General features: G+C 38.1%; 1 protein-coding gene and 2 non-coding genes across 3 annotated transcripts in view; 2 read left to right on the forward strand and 1 right to left on the reverse strand.

Moving 5' to 3' along the window:
- Positions 1-6416: 6416 nt before the first annotated feature.
- On the forward strand, positions 6417-6489 carry TRNAK-UUU (transfer RNA lysine (anticodon UUU)). The gene has a single exon. It is a non-coding gene; the product is annotated as a tRNA-Lys (tRNA).
- A 6871-nt stretch (positions 6490-13360) lies between these two features.
- The window catches only part of LOC101735871 (sodium-independent sulfate anion transporter), a 30512-nt gene continuing 17403 nt past the window's right edge, over positions 13361-26469 (forward strand). Inside the window, exon 1 of the mRNA XM_012690592.4 lies at positions 13361-14186. Coding sequence (XP_012546046.1) covers positions 13754-14186 — 433 coding nt within the window. The 5' untranslated portion in view covers positions 13361-13753. The remainder of the gene's footprint in view (positions 14187-26469) is intronic.
- On the reverse strand, positions 18741-18813 carry TRNAK-UUU (transfer RNA lysine (anticodon UUU)). The gene has a single exon. It is a non-coding gene; the product is annotated as a tRNA-Lys (tRNA).

Raw genomic sequence — 26469 nt, forward strand, 5'->3', positions numbered from 1 at the left:
AATCCAGTTATTGAATCAAATAAAATGTTGTGTAAAACAGCTAACCCCAAAATAATCACGATCTATGAAAACAAAGAAAAACAGAAATAATCAACAGGCAATTTTATTTTATTTATCATTATGACAACTGATTAGCCAAAAGCCAAAACGCACTTTCTTCAAAATCTCCTTCGCCGCTCCCCAAACCGAGATTGGGGAGCCGAAAATAAATACCTACGTGCCCCATTTTTTTATTTTGTTGATTATTCTATCTCTAATCACCTAAAGGCTAAAGGACCTATTCCAGGTTCACCGGTTTAGTAGGCGAGCTCACGAGGTTCAACCTGAAAGACCTTGCTATCATCTGTCCTAGAACAGTAGGCAGGAATCGGGTGAAGTCCGTCCTTGTGGCCCACGCTCGTCAGCGACAGATCAGTATGTAGCAAGAAGAACACTCCCAATAATAAGTAGGTATGTGCAGCTCTAATTTCAATGTTTTGGTGCGAAATGAGGCAAACATCCCAGCCGGATAAGCACGTTCGTTATCCGGAAGATGAGACGTCCTCGGTCACGATCCATCGAGTTCGCGAGAACGGGAAAAATGTGCTCCGACGGTTCGCAAACCTACCGAGAGAGGAGTACCAATCACTTGGACCCCGACGGTTCTGAATCTCTAAATGCTGATTATGCTAGGGCCCAGTTCCGGAGGCCACTTCCCCACTCAACATCAATGACAGCCGCCAGTACCTTCAGACACCATGGCACCATCCCACCCACACAAGCCACCCAGACCGGAGGTCGATTTCCTCGTATCTGTCTATTACCCGCAGCGAACAAGAATCTATACAGATCGGAAATGCAGTATTATCTTAGACACAAAAAACCTAACAATAATACGTCAGCGTACACAATCTGTTGGACGGCCATTTTGTCGTCACGCTGTACCGCCATTACACGGATAATTTGGCGGGAAACACGGAAATATGACGACCTCGCTTCTTCCGCTCGAGTACAAAAACTGATCGTCATCAGTTAGGAACTATGGGTGCTGGGGTGGGTGAAACTAAATTTAATCCGTCGTAGGGTATTGTTCATTTGGTAAGCCAATATGAGCTCAATGATAGTAGCATTACAGTGACAGTATTTATTAACATGGATTAGTCATTAGATGATAATGCAAAACAATCAAATGTCGTCCGTGGCCACTAAAACTAAATACATATTTGTAAAATTGGATATAAAAGAAACGAAAATTATAGAACACGACGTGAAACCGTTATCTAGTTCGTTAGCAGCTCTAAATAAATACTATAATATTTTTTTTTTAAAAGTAATTAGAAAAAAAGAGTATCTTAACATGCATGAAAGTGAGACTGATGATTGCTCTGTTATTTGCAAAGAAATTGTATTATATTCAGGTCGTGACCTTGACGAAACCTATCGCGTGCTAAAGTTATGAAATTGAAAGTATGATTCTGAAAATATATTCCAGCCTTTTTAGTTTTTGTGTGGGGCATTGAAACTTTGCAGACAGTGCTGGACCCGTTACAGTGGCAAACGTTGAGGCAGGCCGCGCCCACCAGTGGGCTGGTAATTTTTATTGAATCCCACTAAATTACCTACACGTGGTTCACAAAGGTTACACAAAGTGACTTGAATGCAGGTTATCGTGATCTGGACATGTGGTGCGTAGAGAAGATATGGATGTGACTAAGAGATGTATGAAATTGGTAGTGCAAGGTAGAAGGGGAAGAGGTCGACCGAAGAAGACATAGATGGAGTGTGTGAATGACGATATGAGGGAGAGAAGAGTGAGTGTTGAGATGACGGCTGTTAAAGGAGAATGGAATAGAAAACTGTGCGGACCCCACCTAGTCAGATAAGGTGCAGAGACAAAGAAGAAGAGAACAAGATTCAGCTATCGTTTAGGCCACGATGACATCAAAAATAATAAAATCAAATATAATCAAAAATAATAACATGCTAAGAAAAGACTGGCCTTCAGAGAATAAAAACAAGACTATTTCAGCGAATCATTGTCAATAGTGCGGTCGTTTTTTTTTTATTGCTTAGATGGATGGACGAGCTCACAGCCCACTTGGTGTTAAGTGGTTACTGGAGCCCATGGACATCTACAACGTAAATGCGCCACCCCCTTGAGATAAGTTCTAAGGTCTCAGTATAGTTACAACTGCTGCCCCATCCTTCAAACCGTTGTTGGTCTGACGACCTTGTGTAGCGGGACGGGTGGGGCAGCTGGCGGCTCGACAAGAAGGGGAGGGTTGCTAACCACCGCCGAGTGCTCTCTGACAGCTCAAAGGCAGCCGGCGACCCACTGAGAATATCCAGCGGGAAACTCATCGGGCTGACGTTAAGGACATAGAATAAGGTCATCACAGTCGTTAGTATACCAAAGTGGTGGTCCTTCTCGGCTCAATATCTGAAAGAAATTATTATCGAAAGAAGTGTGTCTATGAACATAGTTCAATATGACTGAAATCTGCGACATGTCCACCTCAAAACGAAGCTTAAGTTATAGCTGATCTCCCCAGGTTGCAATGGTCGCTCACCATCAGTAGAACCCGTCGTAGTTATTTTAAAAACCAACTCATATTACGCTGAATTTTCCGCGAAAAACTACTTTTTTTAAGATTTAAATTGATAATCTGATGATTATCTAATGTTTTCAGATTTGAACCGCTTTATTAATTGATTTGTCGATTAACATTAATTCAGTTAAAACCACAGCACGCGCGCCATCCGATATGTACCTACGATGTCTTGAACCGCTATCTTGTTGTGAAGACGCTGAGCGCGTGACACTCATATCAAATAAACGACCACATGTCTGTCATGTATCCTATAGTTCAAATTCCAGTGTTGTAAAAGTTCCCAGATAGAAGAGTACTATTTATGTGACATTATCGTCTCTTCATGGTTTGATATACGTTCTGTATTCATCACCACAAGGCCGAAACTGCTCGAAAAACTCGTATCCAGGTCACCGCGGGCCGCCGCGCCGACCAGATCCAACATGATGCGGCATTAATAATTATAATTAAAGTGTCTAATTAAGTACCATTGTCTCGGTTTTACCTAATTATTTAATGATCATGAACTTTGTGTAACGAGAAACGAAGGTCGCAGGTCATAGGATGTAGGTTCTCTCTAATCTGTGCAGTTATAGGTGCTAAACCATATTTTATATTTATTATCTATATGTATATATAAAAATTAATTGCTGTTCGTTAGTCTCGCTAAAACTCAAGAAAGGCTAGACCGATTTGGCTAATTTTGGTCTTGAATTATTTGTGGAAGTCCGGAGAAGGTTTAAAAAGGAGATAAATATGAAAATACTCGGAATTAAATAAAAATAATAATTTTATTTTCCTTTGATGTGTCCCCCGTCGGACGGATTCCTTTTGATTGTTTTATGTTTATTTTATACAAAAGTTTAGGTCTTTTATTTATCGATTGAGGCACTACGAAGTCTGCCGGGTCAGCTAGTTTAATTATAAATATGACTATGAATTAAGTTGGTTTCATTTTTATAAATGACGGGCGAGTCACCCACCTCATGTTAAGTGCTATCGGATCCCTTCGACATCAAAACGTGAATGCGACCTCACACCGTCACACATCTATTCACGGTGGTCACTGTTGCACTAAATGTCAGGGGCATTACCAAGTGGCTGTTTAGCGCCGGGAGCTCCAAGCAAAAACCCGCCAAATGAACTGAAGAAGGGTATACATTTCTTCGTCGATGTGGTTAGTAAGCTCCTAACATGTTGGCAGACTTTAAGTAAATTATTTTGAAAAGAAATTCCCACACAATATTTGATCACAGTGTAGCTTCATAACTTAGAAGTACTTGTACACCATCTTACCAATTACGAACGCCATCCGCCGTGTCGACCCGCAGCTGATAATTTAATTAAGGTGACAAAAGAATTTGCCCATAATTCTCTTTTTTTTTTCTTTTAAATTACCGATGCAAATTACGGAGCGTTTGCACATTTATTATCGTTTGCCGTAACTGCTAGTAATAGTCCACTTCCGTAGCTGCGGAGTAACGACATATCTCTAGTCAAAGAAAATACGAGATATATATATATAAAAAATAAAAATAAAAGAAATGTATGGTCAATTATGACGCTATTAGATGTTTTTTTTAATGTTATAAGACTAACACGGATTCTGTTTAAGTGAAGACGAACCCTCAAGCCGAACTAGCCTCATATATTATTTCTGGATGCACAGAATCAAACACCTAATCAATTATGTACATTTCATTACATCCGTTCTTGTTTCGTCCAATTAAGTAAATGTTTAACAAAACGATCAGCTTTATCTAGTGTAATGAAATATAGAACTACTTACATCTTACAATAAAAGATACATAATATATGCCTAACACATGAGTCGTGCTAATGACATTTCCGAAATGAATACACAATATAATAATATAATAATAATAATAAAGCCATTTAATCCAATTCTCACTCTCGATTTATAACACAATGATTGTTAGTAAGTTGTAGTTTAAAATTAAAAGGTTACATACTTATAATTAATTAATTATTTAATATTAGTACTATTTATGAGATTTGGACCCCTATTTGGGTAAAGGCCTCCTCCATCCTTTTCCATGACTCCTTGTCCTTGCCTGGTTTTATCCAGTCGTTTCCTGCGACGTGTGTTATGTCATCAGCCCATCGTCTTAATTGTCGAACAACATTCCTTTTCCCCATTGGTCCTTTCCGTCGTGTGGCTTCAATGGTCCATCTTTTGTCTGGGTATCGTGAGATGTGTCCGGCCCATCTCCACTTAAGTGAGAGTGCGTGGCTGAGAGCATCGGTAAGTTTAGTTTTTTGACGAATGTTTTCATTCTTAATTCTATGTATTCTTCTAATTTTCAACATGCTCCTTTCCATGGCTGTTAATACACAATATATCTTCTTCTTCTTCTTCTTCTCAATCGTGTCGCTCTTGACGGAGTGATCGTCATGTAGTGGTGGAGTGAGCAGACTTGATACGTCTCACGATGTCCCGCCATCTTTGATACATTAAATACATACAAGTTCCGAAAAACAACATCAAGAGCGTCAGTCGGCTGAGTGAAATCACTCGCCCAGCGAATCATCTTTCGTTTGTCGTTTCCACCAAATAATCATTTCTGCTTATTATACAATCTAAATCCTGTTGTTGCTCTCCCTAATTCCAAGGTCGAGCACGCGGATAGATTGATATCAACGGCGTTGCCTATCTCCCCTGCAACAAATCCTTGTAAAGACAAAACAAAGGCGTTTCGGGGACAACATCCATGTTGTACTGTCTAAAGATTCATCTACCCGCTAAACGTACCGCGAACCGTTAATTCGATTGCCTAATCTAACAAAAATAACATCACAAAAGTAATTTTCGTTAGTTAATAAACAAAAAACTGTGGTAATAAAAAACAGAAAAACAAAGACATGATTAGATGTCGCGTTTACGATCTCAGCCTTCGCTTTCGAGTCTCGGGTCTGAAAGTGCGCCGCTCGTAAACACAAAACAATTGATTCTCACTCACTAACACAAGTATCTATTATTTCGTTATGAATACAGGGCTAGAGAGACAAGGGTAATCGCCTAACATCTCTGCCTTCCATCTTAAGAGATTTACAAACACACATAATAAACAAAAATCGAATAAAACTTCTTAAGCTCACAACGATCAACTTCATTATAGTCCAAGAGTCCACCCTGTCTTTTTAATTGTTATTTAACTGCCCGTTTGTTTGTCAATCAAGCCAGTCTGGGATTCCGCCAGTGAGATTATTAAAACGTAGAAGCTATTTCAAAGAAAGTTATAGGTCAGTTTTTTTTTTAATAAAAGAGTGAAATGCTCCTGTTTCTTTGTGCCCATTATCACTCACCTCAACCATTAGATTCATTACACCTGCACACAATGTACGTATTCACGTACGTGGTTGAGTAAATGAATCACAAGTCACTACTTAAATGTTTCTATTCACAACACTAAAATTCACTAAATTCGTTGATATAATAAAATACAGAAGAAAACGCTAATTAACTGTTGTGTTTATTTACAAATTTATATTAAGTAAATCTAAGGGTTATAAAAGGTGAAATATACAGAAGCTATCTCAAATTTGTATGGATTTGGATCGGCTTCCTTCTTTCTTTTGCTATTCCAACTCCATACAAATTTGAGTTAACTTTAACGTGATCGAGAAGTTAAAAAACTCGCACTAAGCACCATATGCTGCATAGTCGATGCAGTATGTTATCGTACCATATTGCACAGGGGTTCGGCATGAGGTTTACGAGCGATAACGCATTATATACGTCATGTAACGCATGAAAATAATGAATTGAATACATAAATGTATTCCTATAGAAAGCTAATATAAATTTCAACTATTAGTACATAAGCCCGGATAGCTCAGTCGGTAGAGCATTGGACTTTTAATCCAAGGGTCCAGGGTTCAAGTCCCTGTTCGGGCGGTTCTTTTTGTTGTTTTTTTTATACAACATTCTAACATGACCTTCAATTAATGAATAATAATTTTGTTTGATATCAAATATACGTTTTCACTACTGTTATATGAGGCCGTCAGCGCAAAAATGGCCTAGCCCACAATTATTTATATTCAAGCATATATGTATTTTAAAATATAATAAATTTTTATGCAATACCAGCCTATCCATAGTTTCAACCATAGATAACAGATGGCTTTGTAAACATTATTTTTGCGCGTATTGTTTTTTTGCCTACTCAAATTCAAATCCATAAAAACTTAAACCTCCATTGCTCCATCATAGCTATGGTAAGCTTAGCCCACTTTTGCGCTGACGGCCTCATATCATCGTTGATGTGAGAAATTCTGTTTTAACTTGACTCTTTTTTTCCCTCAGTTACTACATTATTGTTTTGTTTTGTAGGAAGGAAGGATTACTCATGGCATGGAGACCTTTCCAGTTTTACCAGAACAGGTGGACGAGTACGGGCTCAGCCAGGAGATGTGTGGATTTGCTAAGAGCCACCCGAGCGCTTCCGATGGAGACCTAATACCTCAAGGGCAGCTGATTCGTGAATGCCTGTCTCTGAAGCCAAGCTATCAAGCGTCCCGGCTTGGAGGGTTTGAGGCAACATTTACTACAATTGACATTTAAACCTCATGTGCTAAGCAAGGTAGGTGATGGCATTCGCATTGTGATACCCATGGGTTTCGGTAACCACTTATCACCAGGAAGGCTGTGAGCTTGTTTCCCGTCTTAGCATAAAAATACCATAATTAGGTACTCTTTTGATTTTCCCGTATATTTGGATAACAATATCGGACTTGTTTTTTTTTGGTCTAAGACTTAATAAATAATAATAATTTTGGATTATCTGTGTTACGGGTACCAGAGATTGAGACACATACTTATATACATTTAAATATACATATAAATAAATAATAAACACCCAGACAAAGAGCAAACAAACCTGTTCATCACACGAACGGTTGTCCTGTGTGGGAATCGAACCCACCCCCCTCGGCGCAAAGTCAGGGGCGCTAACTACAGCACCACTGAGTCTGTCAGGTTTTCAGCGACATAATTATGGTGCTTTTAGATACCTCAACCACCAGTCACCGTGCCGTTCTTGCCGAACCCCTCGCTAGCGATGAAGGGCTCGGCGAGTAAATTAACCCACAGACACAGCCCACTGAGTTTCTCGCCGGATCCTCTCAAGGGGTTGCGTTTCCGAAACACTGCCCTTGCTAGGGCCAGTGTTAACAACAACTCCGGTTTAAGCCCCGTGAGCTCACCTACACACTAGGGTAATCAAGGCTATCAGTACTGATAGAAAAAAAAAAAGTAATTTTCTGTGCGTGAATTATTCTAATCTTACTCTGGTAATGTTTTTTGGTTTCCATTAACAATGTTTACAAATTTGCTTTGTAACAAAATATTTTACTAGATACCTAGATGGGTAAATAAATAAACCTAAAATTTAGTTAATTGTGTTATAAAATACTTATTTATGGCTTTTTTCGCTTTTCCTAAAATATGTGTCACTTAAAATCGTTAAAAACAATTTTACGGCTAAAAGGCTTATTACCTTTGGCTGAATTTAGTCGACTGAATTCAGAAGCAAATTTAGAAGCTTCTGATTACACTGTTCTTAATTCAGTTACTGAATCAATTGTCAGTTTAAACGCGACGAAGTAAGACGTGTCGTGTGAGTAAAAGGATGACCCCAGTATTGTCTAGACAACAACAAAATTTTTGTTTTTTATTGTTTTATTTTGTTTTTTGTTTCAATTTCTCAAAATAAAAAATAATAAAAACAAGAATATCGGTTAAGAAATATTTATTGCTGTGCGGAATGTTAGCAAATATGAACATTATGAGTGATTTAGAACCAGCAGACTTCAAAAATTATCTATAAAAGGATTCGATATCGTTTGACCTAATATTAATCCTTGTGACACCGTTTATTCAAAAGCAGGATACTATTCTACAATCGTCTGTTATATATCTATTATACATAACTAAATGCGATTACACCTTCCTAAATGCGTTTTAAATGGTGGCCGGCAAGAAGTGGATGAGAAGAGCCGCAGACCAGGCTCAGTTGTGTAGATTGGAAGAGGCCTATGTCCAGCAGTGGACGACTGTGGCCTGTTCATAATGATGATGATGATGATGAAATGCGTTTCTAATTAGGCTTCTAAATGATTCAGTCAGTCAGAAACCATCCTTGCTACTGAATTCAGTAGACTAACTTACTTAATGCCTACACTTGGCCTAATTCAGTAGCGACTGAATTCAGGCGTCTGAATTCAGTCAAGTGTAATAAGCCTATTACTCAAAAGTCTGTTCCTATTATTCGTTAATCTTGAATCGTAAAATGTATTGCTGAAAGCCTGTTCCAATGGTAAAAGTATTTTAATCATTCCTCGATTGTCATGATTGCTTCGCAATGATTCTTAATCCTTTGGTAAAACCTACCGGTATACAAACAGTTTTGAGGAACAAAATAATAATAAAAAAAAATTATGTTTCGACAAAGGAAATACGGTCATCCACACAAGTAACAAACACTAAGATGTGTTATCACCAAACTTCAAACCAATTGACACGAACTATAATTTATTTTAATGATTCTGATTTTTTCCAATGATAAAATAACAACCGTTTTATCGCCAACATTTTTTGTCGTTACTATTATAATAATATTGAAAATTTAGTTATTTTAATTTTTATTACAAGATGAAAAATACATATTTATTTTTGTTATATCTGTATATAAACAAATATTGTATAATCTGTGTAGTACTGTTTACTGACCAAAATTACTATCAGTTGTGGTAAACTTCCACGTGTTCTTGTGATCAATTATCTCGATGGAGGCAAAAATCAATCTAACAGTGGTACCAGAAGTGGCACATCAACCTAAGTTTTTTTATTTTTTTTTTATTGCTTAGATGTGTGGACGAGCTCACAGCCCACCTGGTGTTAAGTGGTTACTGGAGCCCATAGACAAGTTCACGAAGAGCAAAACCGTGCTATTTAAAAGGGGTGGCCCTCTCGATACCCCTTTGCTGGCACTCTACATAACTGACTTATGTAAATCATGACTTATGTAAGTGTAGTGTTCGCTTAGGCGGGCCACACACACATATACACCTTTTCTTTATTCTGGCGGGGGACCGAACCTCATATGAGGTGTCGGCACCTAGAGGACGCCCGGAGTATCTGGGACTTGACGGTCTGCAGATGTTAAGAGCAAACTCTGTCCAAGGATATTTTAGCGCCCGAACCACCAAACGACTTTCATTGCACCTTACGCCCAATCTCGGCCCGGGTTCTTAAACTGAGCCCCGTGAGCTCACCTACATATTCGGTGAAGTTAGCATAACCAATTAGCTAGCAATAGTTTGACTCAGAATAAAATTCAGAATGAAAGCAAAGTATTGTATTTTGTAACGGCTGCTCCATTCTTAAACTAGAATGCATGACTGCTTTGCCGCAGCAATAACGAGGACAGTGGTAGCGACCCGTGCAAGCTTAGAACACCGTGCCGTCTGCTGTAATAGAACCACATATATTTTTTCAGGATAATTTGTTGCATATTTATTGACCTTTAAAAAAAGTACGGTTTTTCGTTGATGAGTGATAAAGGTCAAACCAACAAACACTTTCTCGATCACAATAGTTTTACATTTACTGTGCTGTGAGTGCGCACAGGCTGAGACCTCGTGGCGCGGTACCACCCGCCTGCCTATTCATACGGCACAGCAGCCTGATGCAGCATGATGCGTTTCGGTTTGAGAGGATCGTGTGCTCTTTTAACAAAATGTGGATTAGGACCCAACTTTTTTACTATCAAAAGGTTATCTAATATTACTTCCTAAATAGATTTATTTATGTCTGTCTGAGATTGATAAACTCCGACATCGTTGGTCCGATTGAGTTGATACTTTGTATAATTGTCGAGGACACTTCAGAATTTTTTAAGCTATTGCATAGCTTTTATCTAGCGTGGTCTTATTTTATTATTGTTTTAATATTAAATTATTATTGTCTAATTATAATTGCATAAGTTGATAAAAAATGCTATGCAATAGCTTTACACGTGTTTTTTTTTGTGCTAGTATTATCAACGCACCTAGGAACATGCTTGATGTTTTAATAAATAAATGTATTGCAAAATGTAGCGATAGTTGCCATAAATAAAAAAGGAAACGTAGCCCCGGTCCTTGATCCAGGCTACTCTACTCACCTGGAAGGAGCAGCGTCGTATCCTCGACGCTCAATTACGACCAGACTTGTCGCAGCGGTTCTTGTCAACATCGAGTCCTGGGAGGTGATGATCGACCATCTCATAGAAGTTAAAAAAAATATCGACCACTCGGTGGTAAATCGCGTTTGGAATGAGCAGGCTGGTTCTAGTTCAGCAGGATTTTGAGGAAAACAAGCGTAATCCCCGGGCGATCTGACGAGTCGCCATCCCTAACACTGAGATATAACTTCATCATTAGACGTAGCTCAAATAAACAAATTAATACATATCCAGACAAATGTCTGTACATGCCACTTCAATTTATAGTACAATTATAACATAAAAGTGTTTTTAAACATGATAGTCATTTAAAACGCCTTTTACAATTTCTAGTATTACGAAATGGAATATATTTTAGAGTATTTTGTAGTATTTTACGTGATCGCGTACTATAGAATTAATTAAATTTAAGAGAGATTAAAGAGTAAAGATCTTCTCCCTCAAACATACGACTAACGAAAGCCTCAGACGATCTATTAAAGAAGTGTTACAACATGGAACTTGTGCGTATTAATCTATATCTATACGTGAAGCAAAATTCCTTCCAAAATTCCTTTGTATCCCTTTTTACGAAAATTGCGCAGACAGAAGAGTATAAAATTTTCCACACTTATAGAGAATATAGAGACGAAGTGCACAATGCTAATATTTTTTTTAAATTATGCATAAAAGATACATTAAATCAATAAAGAAAACATTACACACACTACATACCATGTATTTGATGCACACACGCATGCATACTATTTATTGTCAAACGTTTGTTCTTGACGTCTGTGGTCACATTGAGAATAGATTAAATATTTGTCTTTGTTAATATTTTTTATAGTGTAGTTTTGGCGAAATTTGTGATTATAGAAGTATAAAATACAATCATAATAGTTTACAAACTTACAATTCCAATTAATTATAGTCGAATTTCGACTACTGCGGGACCTCTAGTTACATGAACACCATAGACTTGTGAATATTCTAGAACTCTCTCATATCTTAAAACTATGCTAAGCCGAGGTTTAAATGATAATAAAGATATCTGAAAATCGGGGATAAGAAGCAGACGTGCCTTTGAAATTTTAGTTAATTTGGATTTAGATGCAACAACATAGAAAACTTAATAAAATAGTTTTTTTATATAAAATTCAGCTCATACGTATTCATTTCCAAGAATTGATTCTACGTTCAATGAATAAAATGTTGTTTTTCGCTTTAATCTGAAAACCAAACAATAAATCAATTGACTTCTTCACAATGGCTTGTATTTACGTTCCCATTATTCATTTACAATACCTCGAAGAGACGACCCCAGAGCAGCTGCCGCGATAATTCGTCATCAGACACTGTTCGCTTTTGTTCCATTCGCTTTAAGCACAGCTTTTATCTAAGACCCCGGTGCCCTAACCACGTGGAGCACTAGTCAAGGCCACTAACTACTGTTAAAACAATAAATGATTTTTGAACCTAGACTCAGGGGATTTGTCAGATGTGTGAAAGATATCCTATTTAGCAATGGCTAGTTGTCGATATTGTTAGAACTAATCTTCAATGATGAAGAGTTCTACCCTGGAAAATGTTGAATGTTTGGGGTTTTGCATATACAATGGCGTAAGGTACGGCTGCGGCTGAAGTAGGTAAGCGCACTAATATGGATTTGCTGAGTGCGCATTACATTTTGATAGCAATCCAGATCGGATATGAAATACTATTTGTACGTTTTGTTTAATATGTAGTGTACTGTAATGATTATAATTTGTTTGGCGCATCAATAAAAAAATTAATAAAATAAAAACAAAATGAAATCAAAAATCTATATTTCGGCTGGCATAACAATCCATCTCCACAAATAACTCTATCACTTTGCTTTTACAATAGAAAACCCCGGGGCTACTCTCATCTGAAATGGTAGTAACTTGGCGATGGTCCGCTTCATATTAATTGCTCCACTTACAATTAGTTCCGATCTTCGTGCTCGTCGAACCCGTCGCTTGCGACGAAGGGCTCGATCAGCGAATTAACCAACAGACACAGCCGACTGAGTTTCTCGCGGTTTCTCAGTGGGTCGCGTTTCCGATCCGGTGGTAAATTCTGCGAAGCACGGCTCTTGCTAGGGTTCGTGTAGCAACGTCGTCAGGTTTGAGCCCGTGAGCTCACCTACTGAATAAGGTTACGCTGAAATAGCCTCTCACGGTTATCAGAATAGGTGGGGGAAAAAAAACAATTAGTTTTAAGTTTTAATAATCTAATTTAAGCAAAGCAAGTTTATCTAAGCGTTTAATTAAGTGTTTAACTGTCGTAGGTTAATTAATACCTTCCAAAACTCACTTAAAACAACACTCTATAAGCTTCACCAAAATGAAGTCCTAAGCATTTGAGTTCTAGAAAGTACACAATAAATATCGCTACTATCAAAATGTTAAGGTTAACTATTCCGTAGCGGCGAGGTGCTAATTCCTCGGGATCGTAAAATTAAAAGGCAGGTTGACACACATCTTAAGGCTGGTGTATCACAACAATTTAGACATTGTGTCAAGTCAGTGTCGAGAGTTCACGGGTGGGACCTGGCTCTGTCCGCCTGACGGTCTCGCCGCCAGCCACCGCCAACCGCCATTCAGTTGTAGACGCTCCGCCAGGCAAGTTGTACGCGGTCTCAACTCATACAAGCCGAAACAATAATAGCGGTTTTGTGTTTATGCGAAACAAAACTAAAAACAACGATAGTCTATTCACAATGATAGTAAGTTTTGAAACTCAACTTAATTGATGAATTAGATGTTGTAGTAAACAAAACACATAATAATTCGCGTTATTTTGTATTTTATCTGTGATATTTATTGACTGTGTAGTGTAAACGAACGAAACATTCGATTGTGTGGGAATTATAATAAAATGTCACGGGCTTCGGTCTTCAAAACGTTTTTCTAAATTGAAATCGTAAAAATGACGAAATACAAACTGAACAACACTATTCGTTCTTCGCCTGAAGTCACACTGACGGCTTACATTGCTGACGACGCTAAGAAACCTGACGAGAAGAAGTACGAGATCGCAGTATTGGACAGCAATCAAAACGACAGTGCCGTGAACGAAAACAACCGCAGTCTCGGGTCGAAGATATGTCACGTTTGTCCTCACCCGTGTGAGTTCGCGAAACACTCCGACCGACTGGCCGCCTCGCTGGTGAAGCAAGAGTGCGACAAATTCGGCTTGAACGAGCTCAGAGTTGAGGGCTTAGAGAAGAACGTGTGTCTGTGCGAGAGATACAACGGAGGCTGCAAACTATGCCCTCGTCCGCTGAATGCCAATTTGAATCTTACGCTGAACGGGCGAGAGTCGTGCTTGGCATGTCACAAGGCGACCGATTCCTACTCTAGTGAGTATATCTTGTTTTTATTTATTGCTTAGATGGGTGGACGAGCCCATCTGGTGTTAAGTGGTTACTGGAACCCATAAACATCCACAACGTAAATGCGACACCCACCTTGAGATATAAGTTCTAAGGTCTCACGTATAGTTACAACGGCTGCCCCACCCTTCAAACCGAAACGCATTACTGCTTCACGGCAGAAATAGACGGGGTGGTGGTACCCACCCGCGCGGACTCACAAGAGGTCCTACCACCAGTAATATAATGATGAAATTGATGCAAAGTAATGGTTTTTTTTTATAAAAATTAGTGCTTTTTCCTACAGTGGTAGGTTGGATCGCACAAATAAATTGTCAATTTCATGGTTTTCACTTTCGCGCCACATTAACGTTCGTATTGATTACAACACCAATAAAATTACAAAGCGAATGTAATTTTATTGGATTTGAATTAAATTTGTTTACACAAATAATAACTGAGGCCAACAATATAGCTTGCTTATGTATAGTCTAAGAGGAAAGGGCAAATGAATACAAAAGGGAAATAACAAGCATCAAATGTGTTGTTTCTTTATTATTTCCGATCTCTTCAGAAAAAGAGCGACACTTAATACGTACCTACTAGTGGTCCCGCAGTAGTCGAAATTCGACAATAATGTTAATTGACATTGTATAATATGTTTAAACATTATTATGGTTCTATTGTCAAATACTATTATATTTCTTTAATATAATCACAGATTTCGCCAAAACTTACACTATAGATAAATAAACACAAACAATATTAACCTATTCGGATTTTGACCATAGACTTTAAACATTAACAAAAGTTTGACAATTGACAATAAACAAAGAGTATAATTATATGTATGTGTGTCAAATACATGGTAGTGTGTGTAATGTTTTTTTATGGATATAATGTATGTTTTATACATAATTAAAAAAAAAAATTAACATTGTGCACTCCTCATCTGTATTCTCTACAAGTGTGGGAAATTTCATACTCCTCCGTCCGCGCAATTTTCGTAAAAAGGGATACAAAGTTTTTGCTTCACGTATTAATATAAAATATAGATTTGTCTAAATATTATTCCGCTCAATTAATTTGTTATTGAGCGTGTTCTGTTCTAAGCCGAATATTATGTTTTTGTTTTCGCGCAATTAAATCACCAAGAAATTTCGAAATCCATTCTGATAGTGTTAATCATTCTGGGCAAGCACGTGGTCGCACACCTATAAAAAAAAAATTACAAAAAAAAACCCAGTTCTCGAACTTCACAAGTGACATTAACCTAAATTGTTCGGCACGTAGAAACAAATACTGCACAAGTTAGTAAATTAAAAAAAATAGGTTCATACAAAATCTGTGACCGCTTTAGCGTTGTCATATCAAAGTTGACTACTTTCGAAAACATTTAGGATTGAAAAGGTCGACGGGTCGCATTTAAATGTTGATAAAATAACCACCACTACACGATTTTTTTTATTGCTTATATGGGTGGACCAGCTCACAGCCCACCTGGTGTTAAGTGGTTACTGGAGCCCATAGACATCTACAACGTAAATACGCCATCCACCTTGAGATATAAGTTCTAAGGTCTCAAGTATAGTTACAACGGCGGCCCCACCCTTCAAACCGAAACCCATTACTGTTTCACGGCAGAAATAGGCGGGGTGGTGGTACCTACCCGTGTAGACTCACATGAGATCTTACCACCAGTGAAGATCCTACCATAATAACCAGTAATAACTCACAGATGCTTAATAGCATACCTATCTCAGTACTCAAATAATACATAACCACTTTTGTACTAAGGTCATACCTACCTAGCTCATGGCTCGACCGTATAATCCATATTATGTATGTGTCTCTCCATCAAACCACTGTGATTTCAGATCTTGTAAAACCCGTGTACCGGTGACGTCAAATTGTCTTCATGAGAACTAAATGCATTAAACAAAACAATCATTTATTATCAGTCACTTCGTAGTAACGGAGTGATTTTATGACAATGCGCTCTCTTCTTCTAGCGAAGAGTAAGTCTTGTTGTCCAATAACAAATGATTTAATTAATCATAATTCGATCGAGATGTATTCAGAATGAGACTCGATCTGTAAATTTCTAATATTTAAAAAAAAAGACAAGCCCGCTGAGTTTCTTGCCAGTTCTTCTCAGGACGGAGGCTAGTTTTTGTGAATAAGCGGTAGTTCTTTTGACGTTCAACAAGTATGTACTTTCATTTATGTTGACTAAAAACTTTTTTGATTTGATTTGATTTTGGAGTCCTTGAATGACTTCAGCGAACAGAGAGTAGTAAAGAACTATTTTTTTTTTGGGTTGAGCGAATTTGTGGAGCTTTCTGACAAATACTAAAACTTCTTTCGATATCTCAATGGTAGGAACTTTTATTTAAAAATAAACTAGTCTGAATAAATTTCCTCCTCCTTTTGATTTAAAATCGTTTAAAAGGAAGATTTCAGAAGAGAATCATCACATATTCCACGAAAACGTTTACCGGTACTCTGATACTGCTATTCTGAGCGGGTATTGGTCACAATATGTGGTACCGCAGATTTACGTTGGATGCGCGAGCGTATCCGCTGTGACCCTGAAAGAGTCAACTCTAGTCGGTAATAAATATTTGTTAAAGTAATACGGCACGACGCAAGTACCAGGGACCCCTCGTCTCCGGCGCGTGTTGTCTCAGCCGCTCCGGTCGACTCCGGTGTGATCCACATGACTAATCTCAACGTTCGAATTGCGGCTGGATGTGATCCATCAAAGACCCGACTGATGCAGGTCCGCACTCTTCCGAACTATACCACTAAATTAGTAATCTATACATATAAATAAAATTGGAGTGTCTGTTTGTAATATTGAAATAACCGCTTTTTACTACATTCATAATATGAATATATAGGTATATACGGTAGGTACATATACGAAAATAGCATTTTTTACAATTTTTGTCTGTCGGTTTGTTCCGGCCAATCTATGGAACGGCTGGACCGATTTTGACGGGACTTTCACTGATTGGTAGCTGATGATATAAGGAGTAACTTAGGCTACTTTTTTTTAGACTAGCTTCGCCCTGCGGTGTCACCCGCAGTTATTGTCGTACCGCGCGCAACATGGACGGGACATAACATCGCGGGACTCAATAAAATTTAATGTTTCCGAAGCGAAGCGAGGGCGTGTCGCTAGTCTATACTTCTATACTAATATTATAAAGAGGAAAGATTTGTTTGTTTGTATTAAATAGGCCCCGTAACTACTGAACCGATTTGAAAAAGCTTTCACTGCTCTGAAGCTACACTATTCCCGAGTGTATGTCACTCGGGAATAGTGTAGCTTCCAATATAATCTTTTTTGAACAAAATTAGGGATCCTTACTAAAACTTCAATAATGTGACCCAAGGTGTAAATAAATTACCTAAAATATTCTTTACATCGCGTGCCCTTCGAAAACTATTGATGATAGAATATAATAATGTACTACGACTTTGTAGAACACATTATTATTTACAAAAAGTGCCGTGACGACATATGTCTAACTATCATAGTTATGCCGCACTTTTTGTTCTTTTTTTAAAAAAATAAGTCAACGTCAAATATCGTTGAAATTTTTATTAAAGACCCGAGCGGAACCGTAGCGTGCCGCTAGCTATCACTAGCAAACCTGCTAATAATTAATCTATCTATGGAACGAGATAATTCATTATTCACCAACTTGAAGACGCCCGCCCGCTTAACTTGAAAACATGCTTACGGATAAAGGTCCGATGTTTCTCAGACTTGAATGACGAATATTACCATGCTCTAATCGTTTCTCACCGGCAAGTTAAATGAATTTTATTGGAACCAATAATTAGGGATGTATTTAAATAATATTTAGAATCAATTCCTGTCTGCGCCATGTATCTGCGTCATTAACTGCGCAGGCAAACTCACCCCACACCTGGTCTCAAGCTTTCAATGAAAGGGCTACGAATCCAGTTCAACCCTGATTACTACGCGCCTTTCATTGTATTAAATGCTGTTCCCTTATTGTGGGAGTCGTTCGTGAACTCGATGTGACGTAATTATCGGGTAGGTAATCGATTACTCAGCTCATTTCAATTAAAGTCAATCAGATCATGACGAAGTTAGTTTGCAATTAATCACAAAATTCTACCCGAAGACAATACTTTTCCCCTACTTATTCGCTGGTAGCTCGTGAGCTATTCCAGCGACGCGCAGACGGGACACAATACAAGAAAGGGTGTTCACCAAAACCACAATCAAATTTCCAAACAACAATAGAACTTTAAAACAGTTTTGGAAATGAACTGAACATGAATCTGTAGGTTTCTCTCTTTGTTTTATCCTCTATATCGCCTATCGACCGTTAAACATCAACTAAAAATTGAGAGCACTTATTTTTTTTGCCACCATAACAATAAAAAATATCAGTAACAAAAATGACGAGAAAATGCAATTTGTGAAATTAATCTGATGATTCTTGAAACATTATAATTAGGCGAACAAGTAAAATAGTAAGATATACGAAAAAAACAAGCCGCCCGAACAGGGACTTGAACCCTGGACCCTTGGATTAAAAGTCCAATGCTCTACCGACTGAGCTATCCGGGCTCCGATGCTATGTGTTAAAATTATCTATTGGATTCCAAGGACTTTGTTTGATACACATTTTCACATTTCGTCTTCTCGCATTAAAACTGTATAATCTCAAAACTTACTAATTTTTTATAGGAGAGTGTTTTAAAGGTTTAATGTGATATTTTGAATATAAATCATCTTTGCAACATTTCTTTTTATTTTTACCAGTTACATTATCTGTCTTTTAAAGTAAGATAAAATTATATATTAACTTTGTAGTCAAAATATAAGTAAACTAAAAAAAAAATTAATACTAAACTACGCTCTCTTGACAGTATTTATAAGAAAAATACTGGTGATACCAAATGATTCCGCATATTAACTCAATTTCGAATATTTTTAATGCGAAAAGACGATTTTTTGTACAGCTGTCCATAAGTTAACGTGGCTAATTGCGCAGTCTTGCAGACATCACGACGGTTCCCGCTCAGATTAATTATAATAATATATAATAGCGCAGTTAACACAATACGGATTGTAATCGTAACCATGGAACAAACAGCACAAACCCCATGTGGTCTGCATGACTTTTTAGCGTGCTTTATCAGCACTGATGAAAATAGCTTTCTTGTTAATTTATTTACATGGAATTTAGTGATTGTCAGGCGGCGAGACCGCGCTTTAAGCGCGTCCTGCCTGCCGAGACTCGTACGAGACACGCTCGAACGGGCCTCCCCCTGTGGCGTAGGTCGCATTACCACGCGTACTCCGCAGCGAGCGCCTCCGCCCCAGGCCCCAGGGAGGCGTCCCGGCAAGTACGCACGCCGCCGCGCCGCCTACTACGAAATATATGTGCAGCCTAGTGTAACTGCATAGAACAAGGACTGTCTCACCCTTCAAACCGAAACGTATTACTGCTTCGCGTCAGAAATGGATAGTGGTCCACTCTGCCAATAGATACCGATTTACCCGTGCGGGCTCACAGGTATTACACGAAGGAAGATAAAAAATTGGGAATCCGTAAAGCTATGACCTTCGCCCTACGTTAAGCATGGATCGTGCACGGGGTATACTTTCCCTTTGTAACACTCTACAAAACTTACGCAGACGCATTATGACCTATGCGGCTCACACACACACACACACACACACACACACTCCCTTCAAAACATATCACATTTCTGCGGGAACATTTAAGGATACATTTATTAATTTTTATTCACTTGATAAACCGTTCTTAGCTCATTTTGTATTTAATTCTACTTACATAAATTATTTAAACAGGAAAATATAAAAGGAATTATTTAATTAATAAATAAACATTTCATGCTATGGAAGCGGGTCAGACAATTCCTAAAAAGCGAATGAATGTTTTATATTTGATATTAATTACTGGAAAACGCAACATTGTAATTAATTTAAAATTATAATTTGCGTTATTACTGGTGGTAGGACCTCTTGTGAGTCCGCACGGGTAGGTACCGCCACCCTGCCTATTTCTGCCGTGAAGCAGTAATGCGTTTCGGTTTGAAGGGTGGAGCAGCCGCTGTAACCTTACTGAGACCTTAGAACTTATATCTCAAGGTGGGTGGCGCATTTACGTTGTAGATATCTTTGGGCTCCAGTAACCACTTAACACCAGGTGGGCTGTGAGCTCGTCCACCCATCTAAGCAATAAATAAAAATAAAATAAAAATGAAAGTGAAAACAGAATGACATCGCAAACTAAAGATTATCGATTTCTGACTGATGTCTTTTTGGAACAGAAATAGGTATGCACCAGAAAAGGGTTTCTCGTACCGAAAATAAACGTTTAACTGTCGCATAGCCGAGGTTCCTCGATTACATACTTTCGCACAACCGCGCCAAACACAATCTATCTTAACCTAAAACAAGGGTTTTTTGTCTAATCCACTTTATATTCAATTTCCTGCGACGGAGAGAGGTTAATTAACTTTTTTCACTCGTTAATTGAGATTCGTCAAGGCGACCAGCCAACTGTCGCTTCCCTGCGATCCAGTTTTTGTGTATCCAAACGATTTTTTAGCAAGCTTACAGAATGCTAGATGTGAAGTGGGTGACTATTTAAAGACTTGTTGTGTGCCGCTATCCAAGATGGCGAATATAGATAACAGTTGATCGTATGTATCGGAGATTCAATTATAATTTGTTATGAATGATGAAAGTGCATTGGAAATTCATGTATCATGTTTGTATCTCTATATATAAAAATTAATTGCTGTTCGTTAGTCTCGCTAAAACTCGAGAACGGCTGAACCGATTTGGCTAATTTTGGTCTTGAACTATTTGCGGAAATCCAGAGAAGGTTTAAAAGGTAGATAAATATGAAAATGCTGGGAATTAAATAAAAGTAACAATTTTGTTTTTCCTTTGATGTGTCCCCCGTCGGACGGATTCCTTTTGTTTAATTTAAATTTATTTTATACAAAAGTTTAGGTATTTTATTTATCGATTGAGGCACTACGAAGTCTGCCGGGTCAGCTAGTCATGAAATAAATTTGTTCATATTTTAAAAAGCAATATGTCGAAAGGGCAACCCTACTTTGAGTTTGATTTCATACAAATTCACACAATGGTCACACCGATACGATACGTAGCGTGACGTAGTAAATAATTTCAATAAAAACAATTGTTTGATTTATGTCATTAAAAATACTTAAAATCGAACGACACGATCTCGTGATTGCAAACAATGAGTGTTTAGTATTCGTATTTTATAATTGACTTTAGAAATTTATGTTTTCTCAGAGACTTATGTTAATGACGTTTCTTTATAAATAAGTATTATTATTCTTATAAAACATAAATCTTACGCGATAGGATAGACGAGAGCACACATTCATTAGGCTCTGTTAACCGCTTAGCATCAGGTAGCCCATGGGCACTTACGTAACAAAGCTGTTAACAGATAAAAGATGCTGCGTAAGGCGTTGCGACATATTGCTTAATCTACATACTTAGCGGATAGCCGTACAGTTTGTTTGGCAAACGGTAAGCACATATCATATCAAATAACAATGTTTACATGCCGAGTGTCACAACGGAACAACTATAACACACGTGATGGTAAAAAGACCCCTCGTCTCTAATGTCACGTGACGCTCGGGACACACGTGCTGAGAACTGCAGACGCAATCAATCTATTGGCCTTCGTGTCAGCAACCAACAACTTCTGAATGTATATGTCCACGTAAGCCCCGGTGGCAGTGAGAGTGCGGTAGGGCCCTAAAAACATCCTTGGACCCGTGGTTTGCAGTCGCGGACCAGTCCCACATACCTTGCCGCGGGGACCTCGTAGGAGGGTAATAAAACATACGATTTGCGTTATTTAATATCTATTTTTTTTTATTGCTTAGATGTGTGGACGAGCTCACAGCCCACCCATTGTTTAGTGGTTACTGGAGCCCATAGACATTTACAACGTAAATGCGCCACCCACCTTGAGATATAAGTTCTAAGGTCTCAGTATAGTTACAACGTTATATTATTGCGAAAAGTTTCAAGATCACTTAGTCAATTGTTGAATACTAAATGAAGGGGTATCTATCGGCAAATAAATTTAGAAAAAACCTGGGTCGTTCCAAGAAATCTTGCAAATGTATAATTGAATATCGGGACGGCCGCCGCGTCGGGCCCGCGAACAATGGCGCCCCTTTCCCTGGAAGCTGTTTGCTTCAAAATCACTCACATCACCGTTTCCTATGAATGTATTGTACGCTTTACAATTATTATTATAAACGTTGTATTTTTTGTCGCCTAAAGCAATTTAATGGAGTCTATAGAGGATCATAATCACGAAGATCGTCAGCTTTAGATATTTAAATGTTTTATTTCGTTCTTAATTTTTAAATTTAAAAGCAAAGTTAGTCCAAGTTTATTTCGAAACATCAGACTTCAAATTACTAATTAAAATTAACTAATCTGATTTTATATACTGAATATATTGTGATTATGAATATCTGCGGCGGAAGAGCGTAGGACTGTGTGATGTTTTGGTTGGCGGAAACGGTAAAGCTTCATGCTGCATTACAAAAACTAACTGTGACTGAACGCAGCGCTTCCGGGTTGTAGGGATGCTCTCGGATGCGGTGATGGGTGGTGTGATCGCAAACATACATTCGATACATACAACGATCACATCGATTCCTCTGAGGGAACTCGAACCCTGAAACAATATTTATAAGTGCAGCAGTCTAAAGCAAAAGCAGCTGACTAACGGCACCCGCAGCACCTCATGCCGTACACCACCCAAGTCTGCTTACAGTACCAGGCAATGAATATTGCACATCGATATTTAGAAAGAGACAGCAGTTTAATTTTGTTTTTGTTGTAGAGTGTCACCTGTGTGCGACGAAACAATAATGGTTCGGTATCTATGGAGACTAAATGTCAATTAGGTAATGTGCGACAGATATAACGCTCTACGAAGCAAAAATTTGAAACTTGGATCTCCACGATGACCTGGAGCTCGACTCTGTCAGTAAGTATCTACAGTCGGCATCGCTGCGCCACTTTGAGAAGGCGGCACGACATGAGAACCCTCTTGTCGTGGCCGCTGGAAACTACATACCCGATCCTGTAGACCGAATGGTAAACCGTCGACGTCGCCCAAAGCACGTCATTACGGATCCTCCTGATCCATTAACAGTGCTTTTAGGCACCACAAGTACGGGTCACCGTCCTCGTCGAACCCGTCGCTTGCGACGAAGGGCTCGACGAGCGAATTAAACCATAGACACAGCCCACTGAGTTTCTCGCCGGATCTTCTCAGTGGGTCGCATTTCCGATCCGGTGGTAGATTCTGCGAAGCACTGCTTTTGCTAGGGTCAGTGTTAGCAACACTCCGGTTTGAGCCCCGTGAGCTCACCTACACACGTTAGGGTGAAGCTGAAATAGCCTCTCAAGGTTATCAGCATAGGTAGGAAAAAAAAAACAATAATTAACCGTCTCTTTCCCACGGTCGATTTGCAATATTGATCGCCGGGTACTGTATATTTATATCTGTAACATTGCGTGCAGTGCAAAAATCATTTGTAAACAAAGAGATAAGTCAGGAACTACCAGTATTTGTAATTAATATGTGTAAAGTTCATATGAATAGAAAGCGCTCAAATCGAGGTTGACGTTGAATTTCTCTACATGTCTTTGTCGCATGATCTATGGATGGTCGCTAAAGGTAGTTTTGCAGTTCAAAACGCAGGCGATGCTATCATTTGTATTTTATATCGTCAGGATTTAGCCGCCAAAGTAATTTTTTTAACATAGTAAGTAACATTCCGTAATTATCATGTAAACATTCAATTCACAGGACTAATTCCATTGATAAGTTATGATGTCGCCATATTAAATAAACAAAGCTGTCATATAACTCCCAGAATGTATCAAAATGATGATATGGGCCCAAACTTAAAGTTATAAGCTAATGGAAGAGGTTGAATATGATTATATAGCCCGATACCGACTATACTCTAGTCTTGGTGGGCAACTGCTTGGCTTTGCCCCTAGCGTTGCTGATATCTGAGAACTATCTGATTAACTGCCTACCTGATTAACTGCCCTCAGATGGTTTCTATACTCGTCTGCCTTCGAAGACAACTAAAAATAGTTAATTCTGTTACATTATAATAGCCACTCACTTCTTGCCTTGTTATTACGAAAATGAATAGACTAGGGTTTGATTTGAAAATGTGTTATGATTTCAAGGACACAAATACTTTGGTATGAAAGAAACGTGCCTAATAATATAAAATAAGTAAACACTAGACTAGTTATTACAATAATCGTCACGTACTTCCCTATTCACATGATTCGGTAGTTACTATACAAATCATTATGTGAAGCAAAAACTTTGTACCCCTTCTTACGAAAATCTTGAGTACAGAGGAGTATGAAATTTCCCACACTTATAGAGAATATAGAGAAGAAGTACAGATTGCTAATATTTGTTTTTTTGCATGCATGCATGCATGCTAAATTATGCATAAAAAACATGAAATTAAAAAAAAACATTACACACACTACTACGTATTTGACACACACACATAATAATTTTTAAACTCTTTGTTTATTGTCAAATTTTGTTATTGCTTAAAGTCTGTGGTCAAATTGAGAATAGGTTAATATTGTTTATCTTATTTATCTATAGTGTAGTCAAGGGCGGATCCAGCTTTGGCGTCAGGAGGGGGTCACATAGTCGTGGGCAAGTTAAGAACTTCTAATTTAATTTTGATAACAATAGATAATAAATAAATCATGATGTTCTTCAATTAGTCCAAGTTAGTTCAAGTCCTGGAACTAGCTCAGGGGGGGGGGGGGTCATGACCCCCATGACCCCCCCTGGATCCGCCGTTGAGTGTAATCTTGGCGAAATCTGTGGTTATAGAAGTACCTATACTATTATTTTACAATAGAACCATAATAATGTTTAAACTTATACTTAATTTCAATTAATTATAGTCGAGTTTCGACTACTGCGGGACCACTTGCTATAATGAATATCTCACGGGGACGATTTTTTTTTTTTTGGAAAAACTATGCTTCCGTCAGGGCAACCAAAAGAAGAAAGAGGAGTTGATTGTTTTTGGCTCGTTGCACCGACGGTCCGACTACTCTTGTTTGGAACTTATATCATGAAAGCTGATCTTGAGAATGATGTTAGCGCAATCCGAGTTTTTAACGTTCGTCTGATTACATGGGTGTGTGCTCACGAGTGCTAACGACAGGCTTCCTCGCAATAATTTCGGAACATTTGAATACCTTGAACGAGGGTCGAATAAATTTGTTTCTATGCAAACGATATGCGAAAACAGATTAGACTCTGACTTTAACTGTGTCAATTAGCAATTCCTTGACATCTTCCATTAATTTAAAATATTGTAACTTCGAAATATTCTATTGAAATTGTTAACCAGGATTGACGATAACGGACGCTTTTCAATAATAGTTTCAAAATATTCACCTCCATATTTTCGCAGTGTAGTGCATCCCTATACTTTCTATATGCTAATACATACGTCATTATTGTTTTAAGCACTATGCACCATGTATGTACATTCGGTCAAGAAAGTATCGGGAATGGATGATTTGCTTATGGTTCCAAACTCTTTTTTTTTTTTGTTAGATTAGCATCCATTTTGGCGCAGTCCAATTTGATTTTTTTAAATGGATTTTATGACCTGGTAACTAAGATCTTTAGGTCAAGTCTTATTTTAATTTTAATGACGTAACTTTTTTATATGAAAATGATATTATGAAATGAAATGAAGTTGATTATTATGAAACATGGCATGAAGTGAAATGAAAACGAAATGAAATGACATGAGATGAGATGATATTGGATGAAGTATAATCTCAGTAAAATGGTGGTCATTTACTGAAACTTTTTCAGTGGACTTTTTGGAAGATCCCGAGAAGTTACGTTCAGTGGCTTTGTTTCATTTTCCCACATTTGTGCACTTTCACAGATACTAAACAGTTAATAAACCACCGTTATTACACATTTAAATATGAAGCAACACTAACTAGACAAAATAAAACAAATAACACAACTTCACTCCTCGCGTTCCCGCCAAAAAGTCCAGTCCAATTTGAGTTGCCTTTGTTATGTAAATTAAATACGGTGCTGTTTTTAGTTCTATCATATTATAATATAGTGTGTATTGTGATTTT

The sequence above is a fragment of the Bombyx mori genome, chromosome 17 (assembly GCF_030269925.1).
Source record: "Bombyx mori chromosome 17, ASM3026992v2".
NCBI lineage: Eukaryota > Metazoa > Arthropoda > Insecta > Lepidoptera > Bombycidae > Bombyx > Bombyx mori.